This window comes from Macrosteles quadrilineatus, unplaced genomic scaffold (genome assembly GCF_028750875.1).
Source record: "Macrosteles quadrilineatus isolate MER2022 unplaced genomic scaffold, UCM_ALF_1.0 Scaffold_9__3_contigs__length_116548681, whole genome shotgun sequence".
Lineage (NCBI taxonomy): Eukaryota > Metazoa > Arthropoda > Insecta > Hemiptera > Cicadellidae > Macrosteles > Macrosteles quadrilineatus.
Window position 1 is genome coordinate 96,395,424 of NW_026542602.1, and position 20,541 is coordinate 96,415,964.

Genomic DNA, 20,541 nt, shown 5'->3' on the forward strand with positions numbered 1-20,541 from the left:
CTAGAACCGACATAACTACCTAAATATAATAATAAAACTAAATAAAGCTACAAATTTCTGAGCATCCTAAATTGTAAATACCTCTATGGAGGGAGGGGGGTGTCAAAGAGCAGGGACGTGGACTGTAGTTAATTACATAACAGATTTTAAAAATAATTATGACCAATAAAATACAAAGATAAGATTTAAATCAATTAATTCCACCACTAACCAACAGCAAAACTTATTTTGGCATCAGGTGTCTGATTCGCTAGGTAAATTACAGCATTCTTCAAAATTAACATTTATTAAATCTTGAGAGCCAAATAACTAAACATAACATGGGTGAAATATTTAGGATTAAAAAATGTGTCTTATCCCATAGGGTAAGATAATTGAATTAGTTGACTTGTTTGTTGCAAATGCCAATTATTTCATACTAATTGGAAGAACAAAACTTATTTGTAGCCCTTGTTACTGGAGCAACTTAAGAAATAAGGATGCTTATTCAAACGTTACTCAAATGCAACTAAATTTTCATTTCCTTGTTAATGACTGAGGTTTAAAAAAGTAACAGCCTGGGAAATTCATGTAGTCAGCAGGGTTGCTACAATTGGTGAATTTATTTTCATACAAAATATTTAATTTCAAATTCTGGTAATCTAAATGTATGGTCGTAACAAAAACTTTGATGGAGTGATATCCTTGACCCTCGCATGATTTTCATGGCAAATTATCTTAGTTGACTTTTTGATTAAAACTGATATTGTTGAATAATCATTTCAGACTGAAAAGAATTTTGTTGTAAGTGGTACTCGAACTTGATTTGTTAGTTATCTAACGTTCTTGCGATTAGATTGAGCAACATTACATTCAATTTGTTTAATCTTAAAACCAGTTAATAAAAACTGAATTTTCCTAACAGTTTCTGTTTGGTTACTTACTAGCGTTTGAAAATTTTCATTAAATTGCAACTTCTGATTTATGCTTCTTTAGCATCAGATTTTTTTACAGTTCATGTCTTTTTTATTGCATTGCTAATGGTTTGTGTTTAAGACTGTGCAGTCAACTTTGGGCTAGTCTATATTTAATAAGCCCTAATAGAACTAACTGGGTAAAACTAAAGCTGCTGTCATATGTAAGTAGTGGGAGTGGGAGTAGCTATATTTCATGGGGAAAGTCAGAAAAGTTGCTATCACTTTGCAACCGTAACTTTTACAGCAATGGTAGTTCGTACCATATTGAGTTAAAAGAACTATAAGATACTAAATTTTGCTCAAAATCTTGCAAGACCTTTTTTTATGTCGGATTTTCCTGTTAATTACCATATTTGATAAGGAATTGAAAACTTCATTTAAAAATAAAAGTTGTAAAAAAACCTTACGCATACCAAATAAAAATTGCAACACAGGTGTAGTCTATAGCTCAGTACTTATCTACATACATACAAACACAAACATCACTACGAAAACAATTTTTTGGGGTTCAGGGGACCGACAGAAGGGTAGTTTCTCTATATTACTATGGTATAGCCAGGGGAGAAAGTAAAATAAACAAGCTGTCGAATAATTTATTTATTCATTCAAAAAGTATTTATTGATACCTGTACCAAAAATAAATGCAAATAATAACAATATTTCACTTTTAGATTCAATTAATAATAATTAACATTCTACCTTGTACTCTTGCTTGAAGCTATCATCGAGTTTTATTTCTAACAATAGGCCTACTTTAATGGTATACATTGTTTTAGGCCTATCATACTATCTGGTCTAATATGAGGTTAAAATATTAACCAAAAAATAAGTAATACAAACACAGCTCATGCAACAAATAAAATTTTTAGTAAGTTATATGATTCCATCGTACCAGATTAATACCATAACACAGAATGTAATCAATGTTCATACTTATTGCAACTAGGTAGCTTTTGATGGAAAAAGATATAGGTCTGGCCGTCTGGCCTATGTATCTGAAGATAAATTTTTCAAACAAGACACGTTTAGGCCTAAGGGTAAAAATAGCAGCAAATTAATTTGTAAATAAAATAACTAAATAGAAGGTATATGAATCAATATGATTTTAACCTAGCATCATTAGAACTGTAACGCTTAAATCAATCTTTCATGACTACAGAAAGGTTAATAAATGTAATTTGAGATTTAAGAGGGTTCTACCCGGCAGCCTTAAGTTCAATTCACGATGGCGGATTTTATGGATTGAGATATAGTTCGGGATTGAACATGCCTCAATTGTACAATCTCCCAACATTCTACAACTAATTTGTTTCCAATGATCGTGTGTTCTTTGTGCTCTTAACATATCAGAGCTTGCAATGGATGGGGAAAATTACTTTTAACCATTATTTTGAAGTTAAAATCATATGTGAAAAAGGATTTTCAAAACTATTTTATAAATACTTAAAGAAACAAATGCAAAGTTTCAGTTCATCCAGTGCATAGTTTGGATCTCTGTGAATATTTTACAGTTTATTTCAACTCGATAAACACTAAAATAATACCACGAGGGTTTTTTTGTCGGACCATGTTTATGCATTGCCAGACGCCGGGTGGGACCCTCTTAAATAGCCTAACATAATAGACCAGACCTCCAATGAAAAAATGTGGTGATTAATGGGCTGAATTTGAACAAAATTTAGACGAACACAATTGCCTAAATTAAGTATACACACGCCATTTTTAAAGTATTCTAATTAACTTGTGGCCTGAAATTGTATATTGCCCTATTTGGCATAAAATAAACTGCTGACTAAAACTTAAAATGTGGTTGACAATTCTCATAAAAAGTGGTGTCCTTATTAGTGGTTGACATTAATTTAACTACTATACTGAAAGTGTGGTGATCAATGTTATTTTTATTCCCTAATCTGCTTGTTAGGTATACCTACATACTTATTACATTAGGCACTCATAAGGCCTCAGGTACAATATGAGCATCGCGTGGTGAGCGGCATTTGAAAAAAAACGTAGGTAAGCCACAGTGGTGGTTACGATACAAGCAACAATTTTCTTAATGCTCAACAATTTCCTGTGTAGCAGGTGTAAGTAAAGTTCAAGATGGCAAACTATGCAGACCTTGAATTTTTTTATTAGGCCTATTGTTAAAGAAACACTTAGTTTTTTAATAAAGAGGCACAGGAGATAATGGAAGAGTACAACCGATTAATTGTTTACAATAGAACTGAAGAATGATTCATCTGAGCGGCAATTTGGCAAAATCTATCTGGACCTAACATTATAAGTGGCGCTGCTTACCGTCGCTCACCACTAAGACGTATCATGGCCATGGCCACCCTCAACAAATTTACATATAAGTAAATGAGACCCGATGTCAGATTGGCGCTGCTCACCACTCATATTGTAGCCGAGGCCTAAGAAGTTCAATGATTGGTCAAGACTAAACATTAGTTAACTGTGAAGCATTAAGTATGGTTTCAGTAAATAACATAAACTGATCAACCATTTTGATTTCCTATCATTGTTGTACAGCTTCATGTCCTTGTATGGAAAACACAAGATTAACACAATATGTATTAAAATGCCTACGGTATAGTATGATTGTTCATATTTAGCTGGATGTTATGAAAACAAACTGGTTAGGCCTTCAAAACACTTTTTGACGATTCTTCAGGGACATTTTCTTTGAGTTCTTCACTTTCACAGTCATGCTTTACATATGATGTATAAACATCATAGCCAAGTGAAATTGTGTTGTCGTATAACACCCTAAATCGAGTAGGTAAAATATAAAAATTTATAATTTGTGCTGGAGGCCATATTATCCATTCTGCTACATAGAGTCTGTGACCTTTACTAATTATTTCTCGTTTTACCTCTGTCCATGATGAATTTTCAAGGTATCCAAGTGTTAAAAAGAAGGCAGTTATACATATTGGAGAACAAATTATTTGATCTATAACAACCTTTTTGAGAACAATTTTCAAAGTCCGTCCAGGCAGTGCTTTGTCTAAAACTTTGTACCAATTATGACAAATAATTCCAACAGTCAAGCCAGAAATTGACATGTGGTGAGTCCTCAGTCCGTCCCATTTTTCTCGTTTGTCAGTAACAATTTCATAGTGCTGTTGTAGAATGTCACCTACACCTGATAGGGTTATTGATATGCCAACATTGGTTAATAACAAGTACTTGTTGAACATAGTTCCACTGATGGTCCGGCATTTTTGAACAATTTTAGAGTTAAAAAGGCGGATTAATGAAATGTGGGACATTTAAGAATGAAGTCCGATTGTTTTCACTCAAGGTAACTGAAGTTACCCTAATGTCCTCAAATCGCCACTTTGTTTTAAGTTACTTGGAGAAATCTTCTGTATTTCTTATCTCACAAACTAAACCTAAGGTAATAAGTTCAAATTACATTTATGGTTCTATGAGTTGCCTTATCATCTATATTGGCTGAAAAAACGATTTTCCGAACCATTAAAACTTAACTTACTCACAGTAGAAAGTAGAATAGGCCCACGTGAAAAATGTAAATGTATTCATTTACATAATCATAACCTTAAAATCCGTCTACTTCACCAACTCTAAATTCTGATGAGAAGGAGAAGGGAGAAGAGAAGAGATGAAGAGAAGACTACGGCCTACAGCAGGTAGCAGAAGCAGGAGTTGACAGCTGTTGTGAAACATCAGCTGATCTGAGAATGAGCAGATGAGGTGAGATGACTCGATTGATTGAGATGATTCGATGGTTGCCGAATGCCGATTTGAAAAAATATTAATATTTTCTACAGAATGACCAAACTAGCAACTCGAATCACAAAAATTGTTAATAAAACCTTATATTATGTATCCCCCATCTCGTATGAAATTAACTCACCTGTTTTTAGAGACTAACATAATGGTATGACTCGTTTGTAAATTGTTATCTTGCAAATAATGTCATGGCGACCAACAAACTCATCAGGCCCATGTTAAATTTCAAATTCATAGTTCAAATTCTCGTAGAGAAAAGCCCTTTAGTCCGATTTGTACCATTTCTGATTTATACCATAGACATGCGGCTGTATAAACATAGAGACTATTTATACCTTCACATATTTGGACTGTGCTAAATTTCATGCGGATCGCTTCGGCCGTACAGGAGGAGTATGTGGAAAACAAAAGCATGAGTAGTATAAGAGCTCCGCTCAATTATTTATTTCAAGCTTTCCCGTATAACGTCATGTAAAGCCTGTATATTATAATCTCAGTTAATATGTATTTTAAGACTCTTGTGTGAACATCTTACCATCAAATCAAATCAAAAATCATTTATTCCAAACCAAAAATATGTTACAAAAATTTACATATAAAAGGATGGTCCCCACATAGGCAAAGCCTGTGCGTGGGGAACGAGTTGTATCAGTCCATTTACTACAGAATCTTTTATGTCCATTCAACTTATAATCAATTTACAATACTTTATGCTACTCTACATACCAATACATAATTACAAAGGAAAAACACTTTCACCAGGGGGCTACAGCAGATAACTTAACTTAAAACCTCATGATGAAAAATTAAAAGTTAAAAAGGATAAATAAGGTAAAAATAAAAATCATCTGATAATAAATATATAATTAAGTTATCTGTTTGTAAATATGCTTCTTTCCGTGGAAATAAATAAATAAGTTGTAGTTTTATGTAGGAAATACTGTATTACTTGCGGAAGTTAACTTGGTTGTGGTGGACATACTGGGCGGGCAGTTTGTTTACTTCTCGTAATTTTAGTCTGCTTCTTGTCTGCTAAGGAAAAAAGCTTCACTGTCACTAACTTTGGGACTGGGAGTGGGACTGTGCTCTGCTCTGCTGCTCTGCTAGCTAAATGTAAATTTATAGGTAAAATAGGATAGTAACAACGGCTTGTCGAAGTTTACATAAAAGTGAATTTTATTATACTTCAGTATTAATAAACTATTTGTCTCGTCATTGTGTGATTTAAGTGGAAATGTGCCAAGTTATTAAACTGTTAGCTATAATTAGGACCTAACCTAACTATAATTTGGACTTAATTAATTACTAAAGTTTTACATGTTCAGTGCAAATAATTATTTTTTAAATGTGGCTCATAATATGGCATTTGGAATTTTGTATTTTTTTAACTAGGCCTATTATACATATTCTGTACTAGAACAATCTTGTTGAATTGTTTGGATTTAAACTTGTTGTCAGCAAACTCTTACAGTCATGAATTTAGGAGGTACTGTCCATCTAAACAGGATGGGCATTTGTGTTGTATTTTTTTGTTTTCTCATTGTAGCTTTATACATGACGAGAGATGTTCATGAAGAAGAACCAAAAAAACTACCATCGTACAATGTAAAACAATTGTTGATAGCTGCCATAGAACTTGCAGAGAAAGGTGGAGTTGAGGTATTCAATGTTAGAAAAAGTGCTGATTTGAAAATACAAAGTAAAGGTAAAACCTTAGAAGGAGCAAATAACCCAGTAACTGATGCTGATTATCATTCACATTGTGTAATGTATTTTGGATTGAAAAAGCTTTTTCCTTTAGTGAAGGTGAGTTTACATTTTTTGTTGTAGGCTAGTGCAATATAGGTTGCTCCTCATGAGCTTTGTATTGTTTTATCTTTTATGTACATTGTTTGTTAATCTAATTATTTTGTATGCTAAGCCTATGTCCAATGTAAGTTACTTTAATTGTTTTGTTGGAAAACTAATCAAAACATATGAATCCATGCACAATGTTGAATCTAGTTCTACTGCGGTTTGATTTGAATTAGATCAACCTGTGTGAGAAAGGAAATTTGACAAGGACAAATAGGTGTTGATATACAAAAACAAAGAATGGGTAAGTACAGTTTCATAACTGGGCTATGCTAATATTGATTGAAACTATCAATTCGATTAGTAGGCCTAAACCTTCATGCAATTTTTTCACCATCAGCAAGTTTGGTTGGTTAGGTTAGGTTATGATAGTTTAATTTTATATTGTCCTTTCCGTGAAATACTGAGAAATAAAGGACATTAATGCGTTACCAACAGACATACACACACAAATCCAGAACTTAATTAGGGAATTTGCTACGCTTTAAGCATAACAAAGTACATACCTATAAAATTAGTATTTGAAATCTTTGTTAATGTCATCAAATTTTATCATAACAATTTATATTTGCTTGGACCGAAGATGACCCGTAATGCTGTCGAAATGACGGCTTACTTTATGAAATGAAGTAGGCCTACTATAGACAATTTAGATTGGTAATTTATAATAAAAATTACCAAAATAGGCCACGAACTATTGATGCATAAACAACGTAAAGCGTTTAAACAATTCATGATGGTTTACTGAGTTTTACTAAAATGCGTTAGCCTATCGTTTTCTTAGCATAAACTAACATTTTGGAATCAAGATAGAAAAAGCAAAACTTATACAGTTAAATTGAATACGCCTGTAATAAATAAGGTGCAACACCAACGATAGCTAATTTGTAAATTATAATGATGTTGTAGTACGTTCTAAGGGAAACCAACGTTTACAGTTAAGAACTGTAGTACATCCGACCAACTGTATGCGTTAATCAAGTCCCGAGGATATTGATCTCTTGGTTTTGGATTTTCTCGTAAAAGGTTATTGGCAGTCAAAGTTATTTCTGGTTCCTGACCTGGATGATACCTAGTTATTAATTTCATTTACGGTTACACTATTACACTATATTATTGAACTTACGATTAATTTAATCCGTTATGTAAGAAAAACGTTTTTAATCTCACTTCGTTGAGATTCGCTTTCAAAATGTGATCGAAAATGGTTGCGGTATTTGTAAACAACATTTGTAAACATATCAGTGACAGCTAGAAAAAATAATCTTGATCCGAACAGCTGTTCGTTATTTCATAGATGATTATGTGATAAAAATTGGACGAAAACTTTAAAAAATCGCACAAAACTGCATTTTTGAACGTCCGTAATTTTATTTACAAAGTAGTGAGACCATATTTTAATGGCTAAAGACACTCTCACCAATCCAGTAAATACATTAAAACGACTTGGATCTTGATAGGTACTCTCGTTTTCCGTAAGTAAGTGGAGAAGATTGCGTAAAATGCCATCTTGAGTGTTGCAGACAGACAGACAGAAATTTAGATGACACTTGTTTCGGCTTCCTTAATGTATAAAACGTAAAAATAACCTAAAAATTTATGATTCTGAGCAATGTACAGACAAAACTCTAATTTTATTTATATAGATATATTTAAAAATGTCTATTATAAATCAATATTTTTAATTTGATAGTTTCAATTGATATTAGCATAGCCCAGTTAAGAAACTGTACCCCAAAGAATAATGCTGGATAATTGACATGAGGTCAGGGAGATTATGCAGTGATAGGAATCAGAGGTAGGTCGAGGTACAGTTCCGCAGAGAACCGGATATATATTTTACCGGATTAAATATGAATATTATATTGATTATAGTTTTGGTTGATATTAATATTGCATCGGATTAATGAATAAAGTTGTTTCTTTTAGCGAATTTCCTATATACCGTAGGGAATATTAGCGAATTTCCTATTTAGGGAATTTAAGCTATTACCTACCGTAGGTCTCATGGTAAGACCTGGACCCGGGACCGATTTACTTTTCGTTTTGAGGTCCCCAGAGGCCACAAACACCATCCGTTCAAATGTGTTAATATGTGTAATATATGTGTCCGTTAGCACGATAACTCGAGCAAAAATGATCCGATATTGATGAAATTTGGTATAAACATGTAAACCTACATTTATTTGAACGAGTTTGCGAACCAGCATGATCGGACTATGGGAACAGGGGTTTATGGGGAGTTTTATGGGGTAAAAATAGGTTAATCGATTACACTGAAAGTATTTGACTTTACCGTGTTTTGGGTTTATTTGTGACTTTTCTATTGTCAATACTTAAGAATAAAGGATATAACTGTAGTTTATTTTGTAAATAATGCACACACGACTTCAGAATAGGGATTATAAAATTAAAAATGAATAGATAGATAGATAACAGTGCTTTATTTTACAATATACTTTCCAACCTTATAAATTGTATTTTTTACGCACAAAAGACAATGGTCATTTCACCGTCTGTCTCGTTGGCAAAGTCCACTTCTACTACATAATTACAAACAACACTGCACTCGTTTAAAAGATACAAAACATAAAAGTTCAAACTCACTCAAAAGCTCAAATAAAATTCAAACAGATTTACTTTTATTACTATTTATTAACTACTTCAAAGAATTGTTAAAGCTATTATTGCCTACGCTTACCTATCATCACATACAAATATACTGTACATACATATTATACCTGTGCTATACTATCCATACATCCACACATACAAATATACATATATATACATACAGTTTTACAGATAACATACAGTTTTAAAATTAAACCAAGAATTTCTTTATATAGTACCTATAGTACTTAAACAGTAAATAATCATTCTTGGAAATAAAAAAAAATATGATGATCACTGTTTTAGGTATTCATTTCTTCCAAATGAATAGCACTTAATTTTATTAAGTTTTAATGGATTGCCCGTTTTAACCTACCTATTGATTTTTCCAACCTAGGTCCCGCTATGGTCGGTTAATGGTTCATGTTACAGTAGAACCCCGGTTAACCGAAATAAAGGGGGGAGAGCCATTTCGGATAAGCAATTTTTCGGTTAACCCATCATATGCTAAAAATAGCCAAGTGTGTGTAGGAATAATGAATTCAGTGTTTTATTTCAGCTAAAAAAATGTTACGATGGGATAGAAAATACTTTAAACCAGACAACTTGAGTTATTATATAAAGCATTTGACAGCCCTATATTAATTTATTAGAACCATTTCGGTTAACAGGGGTTCTACTGTACATAGTCTTAATAATGTATTTGTTAATGGTTCTAAGCTTTAGATAAAAAATAATAGCTACTGAATTCTTGAAGGCAAAATTAACTTACTTTGCTTTGTTTAGTTTTTAAATAAAAAATTCCAAAATGAGTAAGCCAGAAAAAAATATGCGATAAGACTTCCCTATCCTTACCTAAGTTTTTAACTTATGATATTCACACTTAAAAGCATAGTTTTGTAGTAGGCCCACCTATAAAGTGATGAGACATAATATTTTACATTAATATATTGATACCGTAACTTTATTATGTCAACAGTGTTTTTAGTCATATATGTATTATAACCTTAAACTTCTGAGAATTTTTATTGTTTGTGTAACTTTAATGAACCCAATAATCTGTTACAGATTATTTCAGAAGAAGAAGTTTTGGAATCAAAATGTGGCCAATTGTCTTCCCCGTCTCTTACAATGAAGGTGGAACCTAATGGTAACCTAGACAATTTAATAGATGAAGAACTTCCAATAAAAGATTTGACTATTTGGATCGATCCCTTAGATGCTACTCAAGAATTCACAGGTAACACACATAGCTAGAATGCGGCTAACTGAAAAGCTTAAAATCTCCAAAGAATATATTAGATTGTGTGGCGACAGGAACTGAATTTTTGAAATCGTTAATTTTTCAATCCTGTGACATTGTCTATTGGCTAGCAATGTAATGTTGACAAATGGCAATAATGATATTCTGAATTCATGTTCATGAAATGTCAGTTTGCAAGCCTTATAACTTGATATTGTTCTTTTCCAAATTCCAACAGTTTGTTGTCCAATAACTTTTCTTATCTGACATAAATAGTGTTTTTGCTTTAGATATTGTTGTAAAATTCCTATTTTGGGAATAAGCTATTACTGTATTTATGATGGTAAGACCTGGACACGGGACCTATTTACTTTTTTCTTTGATGACCCCAGTGGCCAAAAACACCACCAGTTCAAATTCATATACATACAGTGTGATTGAAAAGTGCCGGTGTAATATATTTGTTGTCATACTGCAGCAAAAACAGCCGTTTTTAATGCATGCGTTTCGGGTCTATAAAGTGAAATTTTTACTCTCTAGGGAGTAAAAATCGTGTTTAGCCCCTAGGGAGTTAAAATAAGCTGATGTCAACTCAGTTGTAAATTTTGATTGTAAACAATCGCATGTAACGAAAGTATGCTTTAATCGATTGTAGTTTATTGCAGCATGTACACATTCTGGAAAGTCAGGGATAGTAATGGAAAGTCATGGAAATCAGGTTATTGAAAGTCATGGAAATCCTTCCCATATACTATAAAATAAATGAATATAGGAAAGAAAAAAGAAAGTTTAGAGAGAACTTGGCCAGCTATTGTGACGAAGGTGGCTGGGTTTTCTTTTTTCTTTCCTTATTCTTTGAATACCATATTTTTGAAAAAATTACTACTCCATTGGTATCTGGTTAATACATATTTCAGCATTTTCTATGAAATAACTTGTCTAGGCAGTACTATTAGTGTATATGTTATATTATAATTTTCGAGTAATGTTCGTGACTCGTGGAAATCAATGGTAAATGTTCATGGAAATTAATGACAAATTTTCTGTAGACACCCTGTTATTGTTGCTTTATTGTAAACTAGCTGTACCCGCGGGCTTTGCCCCGTTCTACTTCTTAAGTGAGCTCGTTCGCATGGCTCAATCACGTCCTGGTTGAAGTTCGTTCGCTACGCTAACTCGCCTCCAGGTTGAAGATCGTTCGCTACGCTCACTTACCTTTAGGTTGGAGCTCGTTCGCCGCGCTCACTTGCCTTCAAGTTAGCTCGTTCGCTACGCTATCTCGCCTCCAGGTTGAAGTTCGTTCGCTACGCTCACTCACCTTTTGGTTGCAAATTAGCTGTGTTGTCATAAATTGGCAATCCTTGTAACTTTAATGCTATTGCACATCATAGAACAGAACCAACTTGTTTAATTGAAACAGCTGTTAAGATTCATTAACTCCATTGAAATATGAGTACTCATAAGGTTAACATGGGAACCTCCAGAGCCACTGGGGCGGAGGCAGAGAGTCCGATCAGAATAAAAACAACTTAGTTTTCCTATTTTATGCCTAAAGAATCAGTGTACCAAATTTCAGCCTCCTAGGTAAATGGGAAGTGGGAGAATTAGTGATGAGTGAGTGAGTGAGTGAGTCAGTCAGTCAGTCAGTGAGGGCTTTGCCTTTTATATATATAGATAGTTTGACAAATCGATGAATTTGGTTATTAATGTAGTATCTTTAAGGGCACGACAATGGCATTGTCTGTCATAGGCACAAAGTTGAAACTCTCCAAATGTTTGACCTCTTGTTTTATAATTGTTCTCTTGTGTAGAAAACCTACTGGAGTACGTGACGACACTGATTTGTGTGGCATACAAAGGTCGTCCATTGGTGGGAGTCGTGCATCGGCCTTTTGCCCAAGAGAAGACAACCTCGTGGGCGTGGGTCGGTCGTGGAATGTCATCTGACCTTGCATCTTATCAAAATGTTAGTAGACCTATATTTCATATTGATTATTTAGATTGCTACTTTATTAAGTGATGATTATGCTTGTTACAGCTAAGCAAATAGGTACTACTAAGTAATTTTTCAGGCGCTTAAAGTTGATAATTATTATCATTCACATTTTTCGCAGGCATACATTTTCATAGTAAATTTAAACTTTTTGTTATTGTCTACACCTGCGGCATTTTATGAGGACGTATAGAGGAGGTACACAAACACTTTTTGGGAAAGCGCGAAACCCATATGATTTGTAGGTGTGTCGGGAATTCAACACATCCGTCTCGCACCAAAGTTTGAGACTCTAACTACTAGGCTAGCAACACACACAAAAATATGGTTTATATTCACATTTTTGGAAGATTGAAAACTTAGTCAGTGTTTAAGAACTAGCTGACAGTCTGGATTAGATGCAGATGCTCATCTTGAGGGGGGGAAATGAGTAAAATAGTATCCAAGTCTATCTTAATGTTAGTTTACATAATCAACGTCTTCCTTTTGGTTGACATCTCCACACCCTTCCAATTAATGCATCCTTTTCTCTTCTCACATGACCAAGGCACCTAATTCTCCCACTTCTACCATTGCCACAATATCTGGTATTCTGTATGGGTTCCTGAGTTCTCTATTTTTTTGGATTCTCCAAACCCAGTCTTCTCATGTTGGTCCATACCTCTCAATATTTATTTTCAAAAGTTATTAAACTCTTCTTGATCTGTTTTAGCGAATTTCCCTAGAGGGAAGTAGCTATTATCGTAGGTGGCATGGTAAGAGCTAGACCCAGGACCGATATAATTTTTAATTTTGATGTCCCTAGAGAATATATATACGTCCGTGAACGCGATAACTTGAGTAATTTTTGTCCTATTTTGATTAAATTTTGGCTTGAAGGTATGGGGCCAGGTAAACTTGAATGTGTTCGCAAACCAGCATGATTAGACTATAGGAATGACGTTTTATGGGTTTTCCCCATTTTTGACCCTCAAAACTTAAAATTTTCTTCCAATTTCTCTTTAAATTTTTTAAAGAGCTTAAAAAACAATTAATTCATATTGAAGTGTTTTTTACAGCTATTGTTAAGGAGAAAATTCAATAAATTGTAAATTTAAAATTCCCATGTCATTCCTATGGAGAATATGAAAACTGTTGTAGTTTGCTTTTTTATGGATATATTTTGATTTTTATCAAACTTGACAAATTTATCTATTTTTCACTAAGGTTTAAAAAAAAAACACTATTACCGGGGCCGGTAGCAGAAACCTAGATACCTGATAAACCTAATCAATGTTATTTAAGTAGATTTAAATGAAAATCTAATCAGGTAGATGGAAATTCGCTAAATCTTGACAGGATTTTTACTCTTCAATATTTTTTATCGACTCCAGTGACATCTATTAGCAACATTAAACCTCATTTTGTATCTCCTTCTATTTTATTTTGGTTGTTTATGGTAACTCCCAAATACTTCAATTCTTTAAAGTAGGTTTTGACTGTTCTATTACTAAAATGCCAATGGTGTATGAAGACACAAAGTTAACCAGGTTCTATGTCTGGTTAAGTCTCTGATTATTTTCTAGGTGGAGAGTTCTCCTACAGTGGTGGTTTCCCGTTCACATTCTGGCTCCATAGAGGACATAGTGCACAAAGCTCTTGGCACCGACACTCCGATAGTCAAGGCAGGAGGAGCTGGTAAGTCAATATTCAACCTGATATTGTAATTGGAAATCCACTTTCAATTTTAGCAAATTATTTTTGGAAAGGTTAGCTAAATAATTGAATCAATTAATTATTCCTGGTGTCAAGATTTGATGTGAACACTAATTCCTTAGAAATAAAACCCTTAACTAACCAAAAACCTATTGTAAAACTGAATATTTTTAGGATACAAAGTGCTCCAAGTCGTCAGTGGCAACGCTAGCGCCTACGTCCACGCAACAGCCATTAAAAAGTGGGACATATGTGCGGGAAATGCAATACTGTCGGCAGTGGGCGGCGCTATGACCACGCTCACTAATGAGGAAATAGACTACTCTCCGCCCAAAGGACCTCTGAACAGGGACGGACTGCTGGCTACCCGACACGACCATTCTCAGTACGCCTTGCGCTTCCACCAGGCGTTGCAAAGAGACATGCACCTGTAAACTGCAGCGAGGCAATTTGATTGCTCTGGTTGATCAAAGTGTTCGAATGGATAGTTTATTGAATTTGGTATTTCCCTGTACCTGCTTAGCAGCTGAAATGTATTCTATCGATTGTGATAAACATTGTGAAGCTACAGGAACTGAACACTTTGAATTTGGAATGCATTAGTGAATTACAGGGGACTTCTAGGGATTTGGCGTATTTAAAATCTATGGAAATTTTCTTTTTTACAATACAAGTTCTTTTAGACTAGGATAGGAAAAAGAACAGAACAAATTAGAAATATATAACCCACAACTTGTTCACATTGTTTAAAAAGAAGCTAGTACCGGTGCAATATAGTTATTTTCCAAATTTTGCTAAGAATATTTTCTAATGCAGTGTAAAATATTTCAACTACTTTACAAAAAAAATATATATAAAACTCACCAAAACGTCCTGCAACACAATAATTAACATTTACTATCCTAGGAGATCCCTCAAAAGATTTACAAAATTAAATGCTTAAGAAATTTTTTATTTTGCAATTTCCAATGCACAGGATGGTCATCATAGTCTTAAGTCGACAAAATGTTTAGCAGTCAGAGTAAAATTGATAGCACAAACTTTAGGCTATCAACACTAAATTTAATTTTAATTAATTAATTGTTGAGTTTGTCGTTCTGGTTGTGAGGACAGTTTCTAAAACAATAAGTCTGGCTGAAATGCAATCTTTTAGGTTATATTTTAAAATTTCAATGCAAAGTTAATTTAAACAATTTCAGATGGTGTTTTAAAGTAACAACAATTAACTTTCTCTGATTATTACCATTAAATCCAATTAACTGTGGGTATAAACCGACTTGTAAAAATTTAAAATGACACAGTTCCAAGTAATCGGTTATCATGGGGGTTTTTACCATTCAAATATGCTGTTCACTTCATCTAGTATTCCACTCAAGTTTCACAATAGGCACTTACTTATCTGTATTATTTTTATCTAACTAACTCATAATGTTTAAGGTGGTAAACCTTAGAATTTTTCCCAGTTTAGAAGTCAATTACGCCTGCTGTAAATATTGTAAAAATTGAAGCATCAAGTAACAGTAACATAAAACTAAAATACAAATGTTTTTTTTTCAAATTTAAGTAGGCTATCCCTAGAAAACTAGTCTTCCACTTTTGATTTGAATTAGTTTTTTTTCTTCACAGAAAATAAGGATTGTTACTTGCAGTTGCAGACTCATAAACAAATAATATATGAACCTGGTATGCTATACCGAGTAGTTTTATACTTGTAAATAATTGTTACTACGATTAAGTTTAATGAGACATTTTACCAAGTAGGCTAAGTTGTAAATAACAATTGAAGTGTTACGTCTTTTAATGTTGTATGTAAACCGTTAAAATTGTCTTAAGCTATTCAATTTAAAAAGTTATAATTGCAAATAAAAATAAATGGGCTGCCATGCTCAGGGCTAATTTTAAACTTGTCTTAAAAAAGGTTTTGGGTTTTTGTTATGAAGTTTGTGTGATTTTGTTTTTTATAGTTTATTTCATAATTTAAGTTACGAGTAGTATTACTATGGTGCTTTATTAATTTAATTACATGAACAAAGACATAAATCCTTCAAATCAAGCTTTCTAGGGAAATAATCTTGAATAACCAAAGCATTTTCTCCTATTTCAAATTCAAGTAATATGATATTCAAGAAATATGTAAATTTGTGTTATTTTTTATTTGTGGACCCAATTTCAAGAACTATTTTAATCAAGTTTACCTTAATAGTTGTTTCAGTTCTTGAATGCAGATTGAGATCCATGCACATTTTGCTGTGCGGTGAATGATTTTTGATTTTCAGGGTCTTCTCGTTTTTATTGGTATAAGAAGTCAAAGTCAAATAAATCTTTATTCAAACATACAACAATGTGTACATGAATGCGTCTTAATCTTAAACTATAACTAATACTAAAACCATTTTCCTGATCCATTTTATTTTTTTTACATATTTACATTTTTATTTACATATTTGAACATAGTGCAGTAAATTCTTCAAAATTATAAAACTCTCCACTAATTAGAAAATTCTTAAGCCTTTTTTTGAACTTATTTCCGTTTTCCTCATTTCTGATGCTACAAGGGAGGGAATGAAAAAATTTAACCCCAATATAATCAGGGCTTTCTTTAAATTTTTCTTTTTTATGCTTTTTAATTATAAAATTTTGTTTGTGTCTAGTATTGTAAGTATGTACATCTTGCTGTCTTTGCAGTTGCGACTCCCGGCTTTTAACATATAATATAGTCTTATATATGTAGAGGCTGTAAACTGTAAAGAATTCTAATTCTTTGAAACGATTTTTACATGATTCATTTTCATTTAAATTAAGGATGCACCTTATGGCCTCTTTTTGTAAATGTAAAATTTCATTTAAGTTATATTTATTCGTTCCACCATAAATTTCAATGCCATAAGCAATATGGGAGTGTATATTTGAATAATAAACCACACGCAAAATTTCTTTACTGCAAAGGGGATATAGTCGTCTTAAAGTAAAAATACCGGAGCTAATTTTATTGCATATTTTATTGACATGTGAGGTCCACTTTAGTGTACTGTCCAAGGTTAGACCTAAAAATTTGGTTTCACATGCAAAATTTTCAAATATCTTTTCGCCAGACTTTTTACATTCAAATTTGATAAAGGTTGTTTTGTTTTCATTAAGTAAAAGGTTTTTTTCATTTAGGTAATCTCCAATTATTTTGAGCGAATCTTTCATTTTTATTTCAAGAAGTTCAATATTCTTTTCATGTATAGACATACTTATGTCATCTGCATACAAGCAGAGGGCATTGTTTTCTACCCGTTCAGATAAATGTTTTGGCATCCCTCCCAAGTAGCACAGGAACAGGAATGGACCCAACACAGATCCCTGAGGAACAGAATACTTAACTTCCCTAACATTAGATCTAACATTGTACATCTTATTTCCATCTAAATACCCAATGTTAACAAACTGTTGGCGGCCCTCTAAATAAGATTTTATCCAGTCCAGTTCTTTACCACAAATTCCATATGCTCTGAGTTTTTGCAGTAACTTTAAATGATTCACGCTATCAAAAGCCTTAGACATATCTAAAAAGGCGCCAACAACATAATTGTCCTCATCCAACTTATGTAATACATTTTCAATATAAGAAATTAGAGCTGTAGTAGTAGATTTATTTTTTCTATATCCATGCTGTTCTTGATCTAATAAGTGGTTATTTTCAAAATAATCTACTAGTTGAAAAAGTAAACTTTTTTCAAATAGCTTTGATAGAGCAGGTTGAATTGCCAATGGTCTATAGTTTTGCGGATCGTTTTTATCACCTTTTTTATATACTGGAATTATTTTTGATATTTTTAGTTGAGCGGGAAAAACGCCTGTTATTAGTGATGTATTAATCACATGTAAAAGTGGCTTTAACAAAACAGATTTTGATTCTTTAATAATTTTGATTGGAATTTCATCATAACCGGATGACCATTTAGGTTTTATTGAATCAATTATGGATGTCAAAATTGATTCATCGATGGTTTGACACCTAAATTTTATGTTTAAAATACTTTGATCAGAATGTTGTTGGGTTTTCTTTAATTTTGGTAAAACATTTTTGTCAACCATCTCAGCAAAATTATCATTTAAGATGTTTGCGACAGCATATGGTTCTTCTATTTTTTTGCCGTTATGTTTGAGTGAAATATTACTATGACTTCTTTCTTTTTTACTTTTTGTTTCAGTGTTCACAATTTTCCAAACAGTTTTGTTAACATTGGTAGAATTTCTAATTTTATTGTCAAAATGGGTTTTTTTCTTAAGTTCTATCATATTTTTGTATCTCTTCTTGTGTTCCTTAATATAATTCTTCAATGCTATGTTACTTCTATCATCTCTATATAAGTCATGTTCTGCAATTATTTCATGACGCTCATTGATAATTTCATCATCAATCCATCCATTATTTACATTACTGGAAACTATTTTTGTTTTAGGGAAATGTAAATTGAAGTAATATTTTAAAATGTTATAGAAATAAGTAAATTTGTCTTCCACATTACAGTTATAAAGTTTTGTCCAATCCTCTTTGGAAAGGTCATAAATGAAAAGGTTAATGCTCTCTTGTTTATACCTCCTTTCATACTTATGTATTTTAAGATTTAAATTGTTATTTGTACTTTTTGAACTGAGGATTTTAAAAAGTTGTCCATCATGATCTGACAATGCTGTAATTAAACATTCTACTTCAAAAAAATTGTTATCTAAATTAGTAATAAAATTATCAATGGCAGATAAACTCTTTTCAGCAACTCTAGTTGGAATTTTAATTGTATATTTAAAACCATGCATCTGCAAAACATTAACAAACTTCTTTTTCTTATTGTCTTCCCTCAAAACATCAATATTAAAATCACCCCCCAATAAAATTTTTTTGTCAGTTTTACTTAAAATTTTCAAAAGTTCACTTAGTTTTTCCAAATATATATCAACGTCTTGTGATGGTGTTCTATATACCCCAGCCACTAAAAATTTTTCTTTGCCTGCTTTAATTTCTGTTACACAAGATTCAAAGATTTTATCTTGATTAAGCGCCTGTAATGAACTTAGTATTATATTTTTGAATTCAATTTTTTCTGACACCAAAATTAATACCCCCCCTCCCCCGAAATCTGTTCTAGTGTACCAGGTCGAAACTTGATACCCTGGTATTTTGAGTTTTGTTATTTCATGTTGGTTTAATTTATGTTCAGTCAAAATTATAATATGTGGCTTTAATTCTTCAATTGTGATAATTAATGAGTCAATTCTAGTTGCTAGACATTGTATGTTTTGATGGAAGACAGATATACTACATGATTTCTTATCATTATTGATCCTAGAAGTTAATTCTAAAGATTTAGGTACTACACTCACTTTGCTACCAGGCATGGCCATGCCTGGGAGTTTAAAAAGTGACTTGGAAAGAAGACCTTGGAGATGCACTAAACCAACGGTGAAATGTACATGGATCTCAACTACAATCTAGAACTATGACAACCATTAAGGTATATTCAATTGTAAACAATGTAGGTTTCAGAATACTGTTCAAAAATGCAATCGGATTCTTCAAATTAAATATTTTTTATTATTAAAACTTGAGCGTTCACCTTGTGTGTTGTGATTGGGCTGATACTTAAAATTATAAAAATTTAGATGAATTATAAGTTAAAATTGTAAATTCCTTGCTATTGCAAATTGCTTTTGTTGATTTGTTCCTAATAAATTGTTTAAATATCATGTTATTTTATTTGTTATAAAATTCTCCTTTTGTACAATTGTATTGAAAGTTTCACTGTGTCGTTATTCAAAGTTTTTGTGATGTCCCTGACAATGCCAGCATAAAAATGCCTTATAAAATAAAAACTACTAAAATATTGTGAAATTGCTTATTTTAAAATGTAAGTATCTATAATCTATATAATTAATACGCTACATGAAACTTTGTCGGTTGAACTCCTCCGCCATTTCTTAACCGATTTTAACCATTGACGTCTCATTGGAAAGAGTGTGTCGCGTAGATTTGCAAACTGGCCTTACATTTTTGAAAAAGTCCCTTGGGCTCTGCCCCAGTGGCTTCGAAAGTTCCCATGTTATCCTTATGGAGAACATAATTGTTTACATTTTGATCAGCTGTATGATATTATTGCAGTACATTGAGTTTGTGTAAACATAACCCCCAAGACGGATCGTGTTAGTATGGCTGTATCTTAAATTTGTGCATTTATCGTGGTTTTGTGTAGCTATAATTTGTTTATTTGTTTCTTTCTTTTAAATTCCTCCGACGCGACGACAACGAAACATAGACAGGAGGCGTAGTCTAATCGTGATAACGACCGCAGCTACAGAACAGTGGCTTAACTCATCACAGTCAGCACCTGACCCTGGACAATCTCAACTATTAGGTTAACAATGCGCCCTAACACTACCCCAAAACG

The 20,541-nt window shown here is 32.7% G+C and overlaps 2 protein-coding genes across 3 annotated transcripts; one reads left to right on the forward strand and one right to left on the reverse strand.

Annotated features, from left to right (window-relative positions):
• The first annotated feature begins 1,004 nt into the window (after positions 1–1,004).
• On the forward strand, positions 1,005–19,848 carry LOC129002390 (putative inositol monophosphatase 3). 2 transcript variants are annotated; one of them, XM_054430144.1, is made up of 6 exons: positions 1,005–1,117; positions 6,262–6,521; positions 10,251–10,422; positions 12,237–12,391; positions 13,984–14,095; positions 14,288–19,848. In XM_054430144.1, exons 2-6 carry the CDS (start codon positions 6,270–6,272, stop codon positions 14,545–14,547), a joined length of 951 nt encoding a protein of 316 aa, XP_054286119.1. In that variant the 5' UTR covers positions 1,005–1,117; positions 6,262–6,269; the 3' UTR covers positions 14,548–19,848. The 2 variants fall into 2 exon arrangements, with proteins under 2 accessions (XP_054286119.1, XP_054286118.1); XM_054430143.1 differs by lacking the exon at positions 1,005–1,117 and having other exon boundaries at positions 5,842–6,521.
• LOC129002392 (mpv17-like protein 2) lies at positions 1,539–4,536 on the reverse strand. Its single transcript, XM_054430145.1, has one exon. It carries the CDS (start codon positions 4,229–4,231, stop codon positions 3,596–3,598), a length of 636 nt encoding a protein of 211 aa, XP_054286120.1. The 5' UTR covers positions 4,232–4,536; the 3' UTR covers positions 1,539–3,595.
• Positions 19,849–20,541: the final 693 nt, after the last annotated feature.